We start from the raw sequence: 13,884 nt of genomic DNA on the forward strand, positions 1-13,884 counted from the left end.
AATTTAGGGCTGGAATCAGATGCACTGAGATCAATGTTGGCCTAAGTGAAATGTCAACCCAATCCTGCTATGTGTCATGTTTTTGAGAAGGTGTAATTGTTATTGATCCACTGTGTAGTTAATGCAGAGCACCACAGTACTGGGCAGCAGCTGAAGACAGATATGCATGAGATGAGCTAACATGAAGAAAGCCAGCATTTTTCCTTCACTCTGCCAAGATTGATCTTCCTCTTCCTGCTGATTTTGAGTGGGGCCTGTCATTATCTTACTCTGTCATTAGAGGCTACATTGGCCTGTGTATGTCAGTCTATTTGGACAGCAACTCTTTTGCTAGCAGTGTTCCCTACATTTATTAAAATCCCCGAAGGTAGTGTTGTGTTCCATTTCTGGTAGAAGAGCCTTGAACCCTTTTCTCACAAACAAATAGTGCGATATAGCCATTAACTTAACATTTTCACAGAATGGTCACTTATACCATTTCAGTGAAGGCTGACCAAATTAGCATTGGAACAAGAAAATATGGAAACAGAAAACCTAATGATGATGCTTTTTTATATGTACATGTATTAAAATGGGGATTAATCATGCTTTCTGGGTTTTATTTTTGTTCCCCTACAGTAAGTTTCCTAAAAGCTTTGGCAATTTTTTTCTGGAGTATAAATGTATTCTTGAATTCTAAACATTAGTCTGCAATAATAAATAGTATAGACTAAAGCTAAATTTTGCAAGGGAAAGTTTTATCCATTAAAGAATTTCCTGACATACTTCTCTGTACTGAGAGTTTGATATTTACTTTGGGCCAAATTCATCTCTGGTATAAGTGGGAACAACGTTGAGGTGCCATAACTCTGACTTGCATGTAAAGCATTTTAGGTAGCTATTTACATTATATTTAGTCAACATGAACTTTTGCCACATTATACCATTCAATTGTGATCTTGTACTGAGTTTTTTTTTACTTGCTTTACTGCATTCCACCTTACAGTTGTGCACTTTCTAGTGCTGGGTATTTGTTCTGTCTGATTTGCACAGAATGATCTACATCCTACAAAATATATTTTTGTCCTTAATCCTTGACTGCTTTGAATTGATATGGCTTCACTGACTTCGGTGGAACTATGTCCGTTTACAGCAGCTGACAGAATCTGCCCTCTTCTTTCTTTAAAGTAAATCTGGTTTAAAGTTATTTTTACTTTTTTGTAATTGCCCTCACCGATAACATTTACTCCTTAGATTAATAAAAAATTTTACATGTATACAGGTAGTTTTCCACAGTGGATGGTCTAAACATTTTTACACCAGCATTTCTTGGCTTTCTCCTCTCTTCTTTTCAAATAACATTTGGGTAAATAAGAGAGGGTTTGAAATTTTTTGAAAAATTCACTCTCAGGGTTTTTTTCTGTTGAACTTCATAAAACAAAATAAATCTTTCAAGTATCCAAGAATATGGCAATAGTGGCAACAGCTTTCATGAGTCTGTGTGTGTGTGTGTTTGTCACTGAAAATACACATTGCTTGGTAATTGTTCATTTCCAATATGTCTCAGGGAAAATATTGGTTTGTAGTGTTTATAATTGACCTATTAGTTTATTTTTAATGAGAAAAACTGGGACATTTCACAGATGGAAACAATTATTATGAACACATAGCAGTACAGTTGCAGTAGACATTCTACAATAATTTGTTTTTAGATATGTACGGGATCTATAAAATGATTAAATATTAATCTTCCAGCTACAAGATGTAAATACTTCACAGTGAGTGCAAATTGTCTGGAAATAAAAAAATTAAATGTATTTTTACACAAGTGGGCTTGTGAAATTTCATATATGAAATATAAAGGCATTTTATTGACTTAAACCACGTTGCCTTTAGATTTTCAAAAGAATTATAGAAACAAGAACATTGTTCTTCACCAATATACTACAGCCCTCAACCATCCATGATCATGTATCATGTCCTACATCTTGGTTCTAGTGCTGATTTTTATGAAACAAGCATAACTTACTTTCTGTCATTGTAATTTATTAATGTCAAAAATATGTAATTGTGATAAGTGGATTATAGTAAAATCTTAATTGTATTTAAGAAACTGTTTTGATAGTATTAGATGAGTCCTGCTCCATTAATTTAGGTGCCAATCCTCCAACCACTCAGTGCATGTAGTTCTTATTAAAGTCATGCAGAGCTTTGAGGATCAACCCTCCCCGTGTTCTATCAAAATTATGCTCGTTTTTCTGACATGAGAATGGTCAGATTTTTTACAGTTTGGTATCCAATAGATTGAAAATTGTTCTACTAAAAATGATCTGGTGTGACCATAGGTAGACCTGCTAGAACAAAAACTGTCCTATGTGCATTACAACATAATGAAAAGCTACCATGTTGTTCTTAATGGGCAAAAAGAATAAGGCCATATAGACGGCAGCTCTTTTCCACAATACAGGAGGTATCCTGGAAAAGCTATGCCGCATCCAAGGAACGCATCTGCTTTTCCAAAAAAAATTTGGAAAAGCGGACATGTTCTTTCGCCATCCCTGTAAATCTTGTTTTACAAGGAAGACGAGATAGCTCAAAAGAGAAGGTTGTTCCGAAATTTGGCACCATGTAGATGCACCAAATTTTGGAAAAGCCTCTTTCAAAAGAAAACGTACGTATCTTTTCCCAACTTTTCTTTGTAATGTAGACCTAGCCTAACTAAGAGCTTGAATCCACATTCATTGGAGCCAGTGAGAGCAGGGTGGGGCCTTAATATTGAAATTCAACTTTCATTTTAACCCTGTTATCACTCAATCATAGTATATTTAAAAGAATGTTTCAAGACTCAACTTGAGTATGATTTTTTTTTTGGGCAGGAAAGTGTGAGAGAAATATCATTAGCCATTTTTTGAGTTTGGGAGTGAAGAAAGACTACTTAGCTATATACAAAAAGAATTACAAGTCTTCTTTCACAAATTACTCACAAGTATCAGAACTTAAGTGCTTAAAGTATGTTAGCCTCTGACGAGTTTGAGAAATGTATTTTATAACACCAAAGTGATATGCAATTAAAATTGTCCTTTCCACCTGCCCAGGAAAATTTTGAATAGTCTTTTAGTTACATTATTGCCTAGAGTACTGGGGATCTGCAAAACGCTTTTTAATGCTACACTACAAAACTTCATAGTGAAAGAGCAGGGTGTTTGTAGAGAAATCTATGGAGTGCTGTAGTTCAAAACCCTTGTTTCTGCTGAAAAATAGTTGCATAATTGCATAGTCACAAAGATAGGGGGTTTGTGTATCTAACTGGATGCTGCATTTCTGTTGTATGCAACTTCACAGTGCCATAGCTACATTTTTCTTTGAAATGAAACCATGGAAATTAAATACAAAAAACTATACTAATGTAATGTTAGAGTTTGAAACTGGAATTTAAAAAGTAATGAAATGAAATGTGTACATCAGTGGCACTGCACCTGGTTATACTAACAACAAATTTTACCTACAGTTTTCATAGCTATGGCATTTTACACACATTACACCTTTGCAGTAGTTTGGATTTCTAATCAGGCTTTTAAGTGTATATTTTAAAATTCAGTTTAGGTAATATTCAATGTGGTATGAGGAGCCACTAAAGCCATGTGTACGAACAGCTTCAGCACCCCCCTGTATGCCATGAATAGGGTCTACACTTCCTAAGCCAGTGTGTAGGAAGACAATGAGGACAGAGGAGCTATGGGATCTGCAATCATGTAACTCCAGTGGGGCCAGGACACACTATACAGGCAGGTGGCATGGATGAGCAGCTGCAGCAACTACTATCCCAGCCCATAAGGAGGTGTATTGTCTCAGAGTGCTGTGTTGCAACCTTCTGGCCCTGTTCTGGGAACTGAATTTCAGACTTCAGGCCCACACTCCCCTCTTGCACATCTTTGACACATAGGTCAATTACTCTAACTTCCAGTAGATTAAATGGATTTAATCATTTTTGTGTTTGGGGCTATTAGAACTTTCAATGTTTGCATTTCCAGTATTTAAAATGTACAACTTTCAAATATTCAGCCCTAGACTTCAAACTCAAGGGGTTTTGCATATAATTTGTCATTACAATCATACCTCAAAGTTGCATTTTTTTGGTCTAATTTCTAATCTTTCTGTTTCCTCTACCTTATTCTTCCAAATTGAGCTTGAGGGCAACCTAAAAGAAAGCCTGTCTGTTGACTTAGATAGAATAGATCTAACTAACCAAAATCTGTTTCTGAATGTAAAACAAGAAAATGTCTTTACATTTCTGCATGTGTTTAGGTATATTGCAATGGCTACCATGGTGATACTTCTGAAACATTTTTGGTGGGCAATGTGGATAAATCTGGTCAAAAGTTAGTGGAGGTTGCCAGGAAATGTAGAGATGAAGCAATTGCAGCTTGCAAACCTGGGGCTCCCTTCTCTGTAATTGGAAACACAATCAGGTAAGCCTTATACTGACAAGTAAAGGGAAGGCTGGCAAGTGGGACAAAGGTTATTGGTGGTTTGGTATAAAGCTGATGACATGTTTTATGATTCAGAACCATCATTTCAGTCTGATATCAGTATGTGAACTGCCAGGCTATAATGTTGTTCCTTGGGTAAGAAAGATTTTTAAAAGTGAATTACACTGAGGTCAGCAAAGATACCTGTAGGAAGACTCAAAGATATTTATTAGACTGATGTGGTTTTAGATTAACAAGTGTGATTTGTAGTGTTTTCCATCAACTTTTTCTATTATTTTTACCTAAAACACCACATCTTGAATAGAATCACATTAAGAAGATTAAAAACCAGCATTCTTTTTGTTATATAGCAAATAATGTTAAAAAGGAATTAGTCAATGTCAGTAAGTCACTTCGCTAAAAAAGTATAAAAATATTTAACTCAGGAAATTCTTACCTTTCAAAGCAGAGTGCATACAAATGTCAAAAAGGAAAGAGCATACACTTGAAGAGATTTTCCTATTTTGCATTTGTTCTTTTATATAAATACAATATTTTGTTCTTCTTGGTTTGATAAAATATGCCTTCCTTTCCTAAATTTCTTAAATTGAGTTTTTACATTTTTTTTAAATAGACACATCATATATCTTTTCCTTAACGGGTTCCTCACTAGTACATTTGTGGATATTAATGGATATGACAAACTATTGCATGCATTCTGATTGCTTAAAAGCTGCAAAGCTTAGTCACTTTGAAAAGATGCTGCCTTTTTTTTTCTTTGTAAATCTTCAAATACTTTAAGAGGGGGGGAAAAAGAGAGCAGCAAAATACCAGTTAGATGTATTTATAGCTTTAAAAATATTGTAACAGAGTCTGAATCAAACTTTAGTAAAACCTCTTTGGGTTATATCTGAGAAGCTTTTATTGAAGACTTTGTACAAAATTGTGTTTTTGACAGTTTTAAATTATAGGCTAACTAGCCTGGGGAAAAAGCATAGTGTCTTTCTGTTCTTTCATAGGAAATGTTGAATCAGACCCCTACTGGGAAAAGAAATTTAATGCATATCTCACTATCTTACTGTCCATGAATATAATAGAAGTGAATTCAAAATGTAGTTTTATTTTTGCAAATGGGATGAGTCGATAGAGGCACCTCATATTTTTGAACACCTAGGGTTCAACAGATTTACTGGTGGTGCTCTTGCATTTTAACAAAATTTATTCTTGAGTAGAAGGGGGCACAGAACACTAGATTTTTATTCAAGCATTCTATCGAGCTCTGCATTCATGGCTGTGTCTAAAGGGCATGTCAGCCTTTGATTCTCTCTGAGAGGTAATTATCCTTTTCCTGTCACGGAACAACAAATGATAGCTAACTACAGAGGCACATTTGCAGTAGTCACATTCATCAACTGCAGAAAAAAATTCAATTTAATTGTGCAACACAGCTGCACATAGGCTTTTTGAGCATTTCTGTTGTTCTCACTGTCTTGCTATTCCTCCCTCCAGATCTATTTTTTAAACTTTTTTTTTTCTGGTTATTTTTTCCCCCTTTTTGTCTCTTCTTCCATTTTTACTCTCTGTACTTTCTTGTTAAAGTAATTTTCCTTTGTGGCTCTCATTCTTTTTTCCCCATTGAAGGCTATGAATGTAGAAAATTATCACAATTACTCATATAATTGAGCCTCTTTGTAGCAAGTGCAACTCCAGTAGCCTTTCTCCATCATGAAAATGGTTTCATTATAGGGTTTTTCATATTCTCTGACACCATCTACACAGAGGAACAGGCGTGCAGATGAGATGTACTAGGAACAGGGTAGATCAGTAAGGTCACAGTAGGAATAATTAGCTCTGCTATGGAAAGAGCATCTAGGCCTTTTACTGCTACATAAATGTACTGTCCGTGGCTTTTAGTCACAAAAAAACTTACTAACAAATGGAGCTCCCGCCTACTACTTTGAAAAAAAGATTTGTATCAACACTACAATTTTCCATCATTAAGACTAATAACACAGAGCCTAGTATACATCAAGGGGAATAAAAAGAAAAATCTCACATTCAAGTGGCGGCTGGGTGCTGACCTTTGTTCCCTTTTTTTGTGTTCAACTTAACTCTTCACAAAAAAGAGCCACACGCCACACCAACATGCAGGTGAACTCCAGCTAGTGCTAGCAAAGCATGGCATTCAGTTGGAAAATCTGATAAATCTCCATGCAAGATAATGCATTTCATTACAGATTCACTACATTAATTCTAGCTATATTAAAAAAAAAAAGACCAAAATTGAAAGTGACATTGGATTTTTTTGCTATGTGGATGCAGAGGTCAGTTTTCTCACAGAGTGTAAATATGTATGCAAAGGCTCCATTGAAAAGCAAATTAATCAGAACTAGTGCTTGTTGAAAACTACATACAAAATAACAGATCATGAACTTTTTAAAAAGATTTTACTGTACAGACTACTGGGCTATTTTGTTTAAAACTACTCTAACACTAACTCTGAGGGAATGTGCTGAAGTGTTGACTCATCCTATTTCAGTATTTGACATTTTACATTTACATATGCAGTAAAAATCTTAAGTCAGTGGAAAACATATACAGTATATACTATAAATATCTGGAAGAAAACACAAACTAAAAGTGTTCAGATCTATCAAAATAGAGAAGTGTCTAGACACTCTTCATCCAAACTTTTGCTATAAAGCAGATTTTGATAACATATTTTTATACAGTACCAGAAATAAGAAGACACTATGATTATTTGTGATGCATGTGGGTGTAATTACATTATCAGAATGGATGTGCATACTTTGTTACAGTGGTTCAGAAGTCCTGTGTTTTAAATTGAGTATTTAGTAGCTCTTCAGTGTCATCAGCTGAAATTTACAATAAAAACATTACATGAATGGATTAATTTCCTTTGCCTAGCAAATTGCTAATCCTGTGCTCAGTTTCCAGTTGAATTGATGGCAAAGGTCCCATTGACTTCAGAGGGAGCAGGATTGGGCCCCCCGTTCTATTTTCGTATACCCTTTGTAATGCCTTTCTTAAAGATTAAATGTAGTTTGAATTATAGTTTTTATACATGTATACAGCATAGTTGTTATATGGTGAGTTTAGATATATGAAAGTCTTGTAGATATAGAGCCAAACAATGTAAATGTGCTACAGTTAAATAAACCAATTTCAAACTTGTAGGAAAAAAATTGCAGTGATGAAAGTATTAATAAATGTTTTAAAATGTTTAACTCATAAATATATGTTTTGATATTAATTTAGAACAATATAAAGCAGATTTTTTTAAAAAAAATCTGTTTCTATCAGATTATGCACATTTAAACAATAAGTGGCTCAGGCAAAATAAGTCATTTTAATGTCATCTGTGATAGATTTTCCTTGACAGCTACTGTAAATTACAATTACACTGCTTCTCTCTACACTTAAAAGTAAGCATTGCAATAAATTATCTTTTATTTCAATCCATCATGTCTGCTTTTCAGAAACAGAGAACCTCAAATAAAAGTTCAACACTATTGTAAGAAAAATACAGTAATTTGTGTTCCAGTTTGAAACCAAAATGTACCATTCTTTCAAAAAACAATTGTCGGCTTTCAAAAATATTACTAATTATACTTCAACATTTGTTGTCATTAAAGGGAATCCCTGAATTTGTGCATTCCCTCAATCTAAGACTAATATTTAAGAAAAAAATACCTTTAAAAGCTTGCAGTTGGGATTTTTTTTTTGGTAATTTACCAAATAAGGTTATATTGTAGCATTCAAAATAATTTTTTTCTTCATCAGCAAATATTATTTAAACTAGTGATACCTCTAAGAACATATACAAATAATGTCATTCAATAAGCATAGTTTACAGCTAATATTGTAAAGACATTTTTAAGGTGTACTTATATGCTTTTATATTATTCCCTAAGCAAGAATTATTTTATTCTTGTCCCTGGTTGCAGAGAATTTTAGTCTTTTGTTGTTGTTGTTGTTGCTCTTTTAACACCATTTCAGTTAAGTTTTAATTTTTTTTTCAAGGAAACTAGAATTTACAGTTAGATTCACCAATACGCTCCAACTGCTTTACGCAGCAATCTTAACCTGCCTTAACTGGCTAGTTGCAGCTGCTTTGTGTCACCAGAGTGCAGAGTAAAGCAGCTAGAGTATACCACTATAAATGCTTACAATAGGATTTGTTCAGTTGTGTTTGGTGATTGCTTGGAGCATTGGGCAAGATCTGGCCTCCTGTGGAAGAATCTTCAAGAGGGTAAAAGAAACTGCCACATTCTCCCCATTTTGGCCAGGGATGGGATTTGCAGTCCCATAATAATGAGTGGATGGGTTATCCTGCCAAACTCATAGATCCCGCTTGATCACCCAGGACATTAAGGGATCTGCTAGAGGCACAGGACCAGCTGTATGAGGGATCTGTGCCATCACATTGTCATTGGAATCCCTGAGCCTGTTCTGAAGCTTCCTGATAGGGGGGGCTCTCTAGGACTTCTCAGCCACCTCTGTCGGTAGACCTTTTGAGGGAGGTTCAACAACATCGAGAGAGCACTGTGGAGAATCCTGCCCTTTCTCTAGTTGCATATAACTTTTCTGTGGGTTATTTAGAGGGTTTGTGGTGGGGTGATGTGTGCCTGTCTACTGTCCCATCCTTCTATATGCATTCCTCCACACAGACCATAGATCATGCGACTATGGGGAGATGATGCTCTCATGATGGCCGTTGTCCCACTTCTTCCCCCTTTCCCTCCCCCACTCACAGGAAGAGTGATATCTGAGGACAGACGGTTACCATGTAGGCCTCTTAGAGGGAGGATCTGGCCCATAATGAGCAGTCCTGATTTCTGCTTACAATTCTGCCACTGATTGGTTGTGTGACCTTGCTTTAAATATTGAACCTCTCTTTGCCATCTGTAAAACAGGTATAATAGCCAGGGCCATGTTCACTCTGCAGCACACTGAGATAACATTCAGTGGCAACCACAAGACTAAAGTCTGCTGCACTGTTCAATTACTGTGTTGTCACTCTTGTCCTTCCCACTTCCAAACACAGCTATGGCTCAGAGCTGAAAATACTCACCAAAGTAAAATGTATCAATGGGCATTTTCAACTGGAATTATTTTGAGCACCGGAGGGTTTTTTTTCCCCTGTGTTCTCCAGCCCTCAATTCCTGGCATGTTATCCTGATGGCCAGACTTGGGACCTTTTTCCCAAATGTGCCCCAAGAGAAGGGAGAACTTGTACAGTTCATCTCCTTGGTAACCAGGGTCTCAGCTCCAGCACAGTTGTTTCAGGCAGCCTTGCTCTGACTGTTCAGCTACCTTTACTCCCTGGCTACGTCTAGACTGGCATGGATTTTCCGCAAATGCTTTTAACTTAAAAGTTTTCCGTTAAAAGCATTTGCGGAAAAGAGCGTCTAGATTGGCACGGATGCTTTTCCGCAAAAGTGCTTTTTGCGGAAAAGAGTCCGTGCCAATCTAGACGGGTTTTTCCGCAAAAAAGCCCCGATCACCATTTTCGCGATTGGACCCTTTTTGCGCAAAACAAATCTGAGCTGTCTACACTGGCCCTTTTGCGCAAAAGCTTTGCACAAAAGGATTTTTGCCCAAACGGGAGCAGCATAGTATTTCCGCAAGAAGCACTGATTTCAGACAGTAGGAAGTCAGTGTTCTTGCGGAAATTCAAGTGGCCAGTGTAGACAGATGGCAAGTTTCTTCCACAAAAGCACCTGCTTTTGCAGAAAAACTTACCAGTCTAGACACAGCCCCTGACTTTAAGCTGGACTTCAACTCTGGCTCCTTGTTACCAGGTGCCATGGAATGGTGGCAGAAGCTTGCACAGATGAAGAGAGAGTGAGGCTAGTGCAGGCAAATCCTGGGAAGGCAAAGAGGCAGAAAACAAAACATCAAGCCCCAGGCTGCAGCCAATGGGGAATCCCATGCCTAAAATGCTGACTCCCATGGCCTCTTGGGAAAGAATCCCAAATTCCACAGCCACAGCATCACAGAGCTCAGAGGACCCTGACTGAGATGGGCACCTCTCAGAGCAATGTTTTAAGCTCTCTGCTGACTCAGGCAGATTGCTTCAATTTACAGTCTGTTCATCTTTACAAATTTATCCATACTCTGCAGTGTTTATGGGAGAAGCAGAAAGGTCAGCTGAATACTTCAGTGCAGATGTCAAATATGTAGGAGCACAAAGATCTCCTATTTTGATCAGACTGTAATAGCGTAAGTAGTGATGCTAATAGTTTTCATTATCTTGATCAACAAAGAGGCAGAATTAATGCAATGCACAAGAACTATTTCCTTCATTGAGTGAGGTAGCAAAACTGTCTCAACCTTGTCTTCTCATTATGGCTGTGGTGCTCCTACTTTGATGCCTCAAAGCAACTGTTGCTGCTTCTAGGTTCTTAGTATTGAACAATGGCTGATTGAGTGGTGCACACTCCAGCTTTCTATGCCAAATGAGCATAATTAGTTTTGGTACTGAGAAGACATAGCTTCTAGATAAAAGAAGACCCTATATTGCTATGTAGAAGGATTTTGAAAAGAAATCCAACAGCAGTTATAAGCCTGACAAAAATAGCCCTGAGGGTCTCTCAGTAAAGCTCTGTAAATCTGCAGATATTCACTTCATAGCTGTGGGTATCTGCACCCCCAGGTATAGATGTGAATACTGGAAAATCATTTTTGCAGATGTGGATACCAATTTTGTATCTGTGCAGGGTTCTGTCTATCAACCTCTTGGAGTATACACAAGACTGAATAGTGAATGGGATTGCTCTTGTACTGGCCAACATAATTTAAGAAAAATAGAGGTGTAACAAAAACTTGCCAAATGTTACATGAATGAGATTCCACTCTTCCCTTCCCCTCCTCTAGGATGATTAAGAACATTTTATACTTACATGAAGTGTTGTTTGTGTTGTACTAGTTCTGGTTTCTAAGACTCACACCAGTTCATGTTTTGTTCTTTATAAGTTAGTGAATAAACTGTAATTTTCTAATTCATTTCCACATCCATTGCTTCCTCCTTGGCCTTTACTGCCATATCTGATATGCATGCCATGGGGCTTTTCCATCTCTAACTTACATTGTTTTTTAAATGTTGTTTAAATTGTGTACTGCATGGGATAATGGAACCCCAAGCCTTGCACCATTACTAGCAGTTTTTGCCAATAATTAGAAGAGCTTTCAATAAGTTGGGAATATCTTATTGATACTGAGGATCTTGTGCCCCTCCAAAATCAAATGATGTACTATCAGACATGCTTGTTAGCCTGGAAGGCAGATATTAGCTAACAATGAACTGGTTCAAGCATCCATTTTGGACCAGTGTTTTGTAACATTATTAACCACCTGCTAATTAATCTGATTATTGATTAACAGTATGGATTGATTTTTCCAGACTGTTAATACTGTTTTTACAGCATCATTATACACAATAGTGTGAATACCTTAGTAGGAAAGCATTTAGCAGTGTGTTTAAGTACTTACCTTTTAAACTGACAGACACAACCAAGTCCACTGCATTTGAAACCAACAAATGCAACTTTTCAGTCTTCTAGGTGAAATCTTTTCAAGTGTAACTAATCCTGTAATCCTTACAGTGCTTGTTTGGTTTTAGAAATTAGGTGGAAGTGATATGGTTGAGCACAGCTTCCATCATGTCCCATCTCTCTTTAATAAGACTAGCAAATCTAGCATAAGGATGGGACAGGCAATAATTTTGACGTTCCTAGTAACTCATGCTGGTAATTGTAAAGACTCTTCTTGAGTTTCTGATTTCAGTCTGTAATGCTTTGAAATCATGGCTAAGTGAGCCACTCCTTTCTCTGCAAACAGCCGTGAGCAGAGGGACTGTTGTAGCCTTAGGCTGAAACCCTTAGGCTGAGGATAGGGCACTGTAGAGTAAGGGCCCAGAGCTATAGCACCGCCTGCCTCCGGAGAGTAGGTTCATCCCACCAGCTCTCGGATACAATGTACAACTTCTCCCGGGCCTTCCGTTAAGCAGCTAGGGTGAGAGCAGGAAAGCCTCGTCCAAGCCTGCAGCAGGAGGCGCCAAGGAGAGGCGCTGGCCAGCCGGCCTGTTTCCGCTCTTGCTGGGGGGGGGGGGGTGCTGCTTAGGGACTGTGAACACGTCAGCAACCAGCGGGCTCGGCCCCCTTGGCCTGGCTTCGCTGCGCGTGTAACTGCGTAGGCCCCGCATGTCACCGGCTCTTTTTGCCAAACTGCCCCCGCGCGTAGAGTCCAACCCGAGCCCAGGGCCTTTCCCCGATCTGCGGCAGGCTCCGGCCTATGGGGGGCACTGGCCTCTCCGTGCCCGGCCTGAACGTCCCAAGTCGCGGCGGCGCATGTACCCCAAACGCAGCGTCCCGAGCGCTCACGCGCCAGGGAACCCTCTGGAATTCAAAGTGCGCGCGCAGAGAGCTGGCGGGAGGGCGGGGGGAGGACCCACTAGCCCTGAGCGCCCTCGCTCCGCCGCCTGCTGCGATAAGGCCGCTGAAGCCGAACGAGGGCAGCTGCACTGGCGACGCGGGTCCCTATTGCGTTCCCGCGCTGACCGGCTACTTCCCCATTGTGGGCGGAGCTTGGAATTGTGGGCGGAGCTTAAGTGCTCCAGCTTTTCTGGCTTGATCTTTGCCCTCCCGCATTCAGGACGGAGTGAGGAGCGTCCGCCAAGGGTGTGGCTGTGTCACCGCAAAGAGTTTATGGCCAGCCACACGCGGGCCTCAGTATTGATTGTGGACGCGCCTGGAGTTAATCAGCCTCGTGTTACTGCTACAGGCGAGGGCTAATGCCTTAGTGAGCGTTGCACTCTCCTAAGCGCGGGCTCGGGGCGGGTCTGTCTGACGGCTACTGATGTCTACTGCTTTGTCTCTCTTTTGTCTTATGTTGTTGTTGCTGCCTCCTAAAGCCGCCTAGCACATCAGCATGATTTCCGAGTCTGCCCCTACTTTGTTGGGCATGGAATAGGATCTTACTTCCATGGACACCCTGAAGTTTGGCATCATGGTAAGAAGGCCCATTGTGAAACCTGTGCAGGAGTCTGGCTGAAGAATTTTAATGAAACGCAACCCAGCTGCAAAACTGGACCCCCCACCCCCTTCCTCGGGGCCGTTGCAATCTACCAGTCCTGAGACAGCAGCATCTCTTTCCCCCTTCCTCCACCCGTGGATACACGGACACCCCCACTTTCCACCAACCCACCCACTCGATTTATTAGTTATTTGACAAGATTGCTGCGGGATTCCCAGGCTGGCGCGTTTGGAAAACTCTGGGATTGCTTATGTGGGAGAAAAGTTTAAAGTAATAAAAACAAAACTTCGCTGCGTTAATAGCCCAGCAGGCTCTGGGACTGTTTTCTGTTTGCCTTTCTCTTGCCTCTTCTCAGCCCGCTGACTGTTACTGCTAAGCT

General features: G+C 39.2%; 1 protein-coding gene across 1 annotated transcript in view; it reads left to right on the forward strand.

The window, feature by feature from the left end:
- Nucleotides 1–13,884, forward strand: part of METAP1D (methionyl aminopeptidase type 1D, mitochondrial) — a 70,661-nt gene that overhangs the window by 53,821 nt on the left and 2,956 nt on the right. The window contains exons 6-7 of the mRNA XM_075933629.1: nt 4,285–4,448; nt 13,384–13,481. Of these exons, the coding sequence (XP_075789744.1) occupies nt 4,285–4,448; nt 13,384–13,481 (262 nt within the window). The remainder of the gene's footprint in view (nt 1–4,284; nt 4,449–13,383; nt 13,482–13,884) is intronic.

Source organism: Pelodiscus sinensis, chromosome 7, assembly GCF_049634645.1.
Source record: "Pelodiscus sinensis isolate JC-2024 chromosome 7, ASM4963464v1, whole genome shotgun sequence".
Lineage (NCBI taxonomy): Eukaryota > Metazoa > Chordata > Testudines > Trionychidae > Pelodiscus > Pelodiscus sinensis.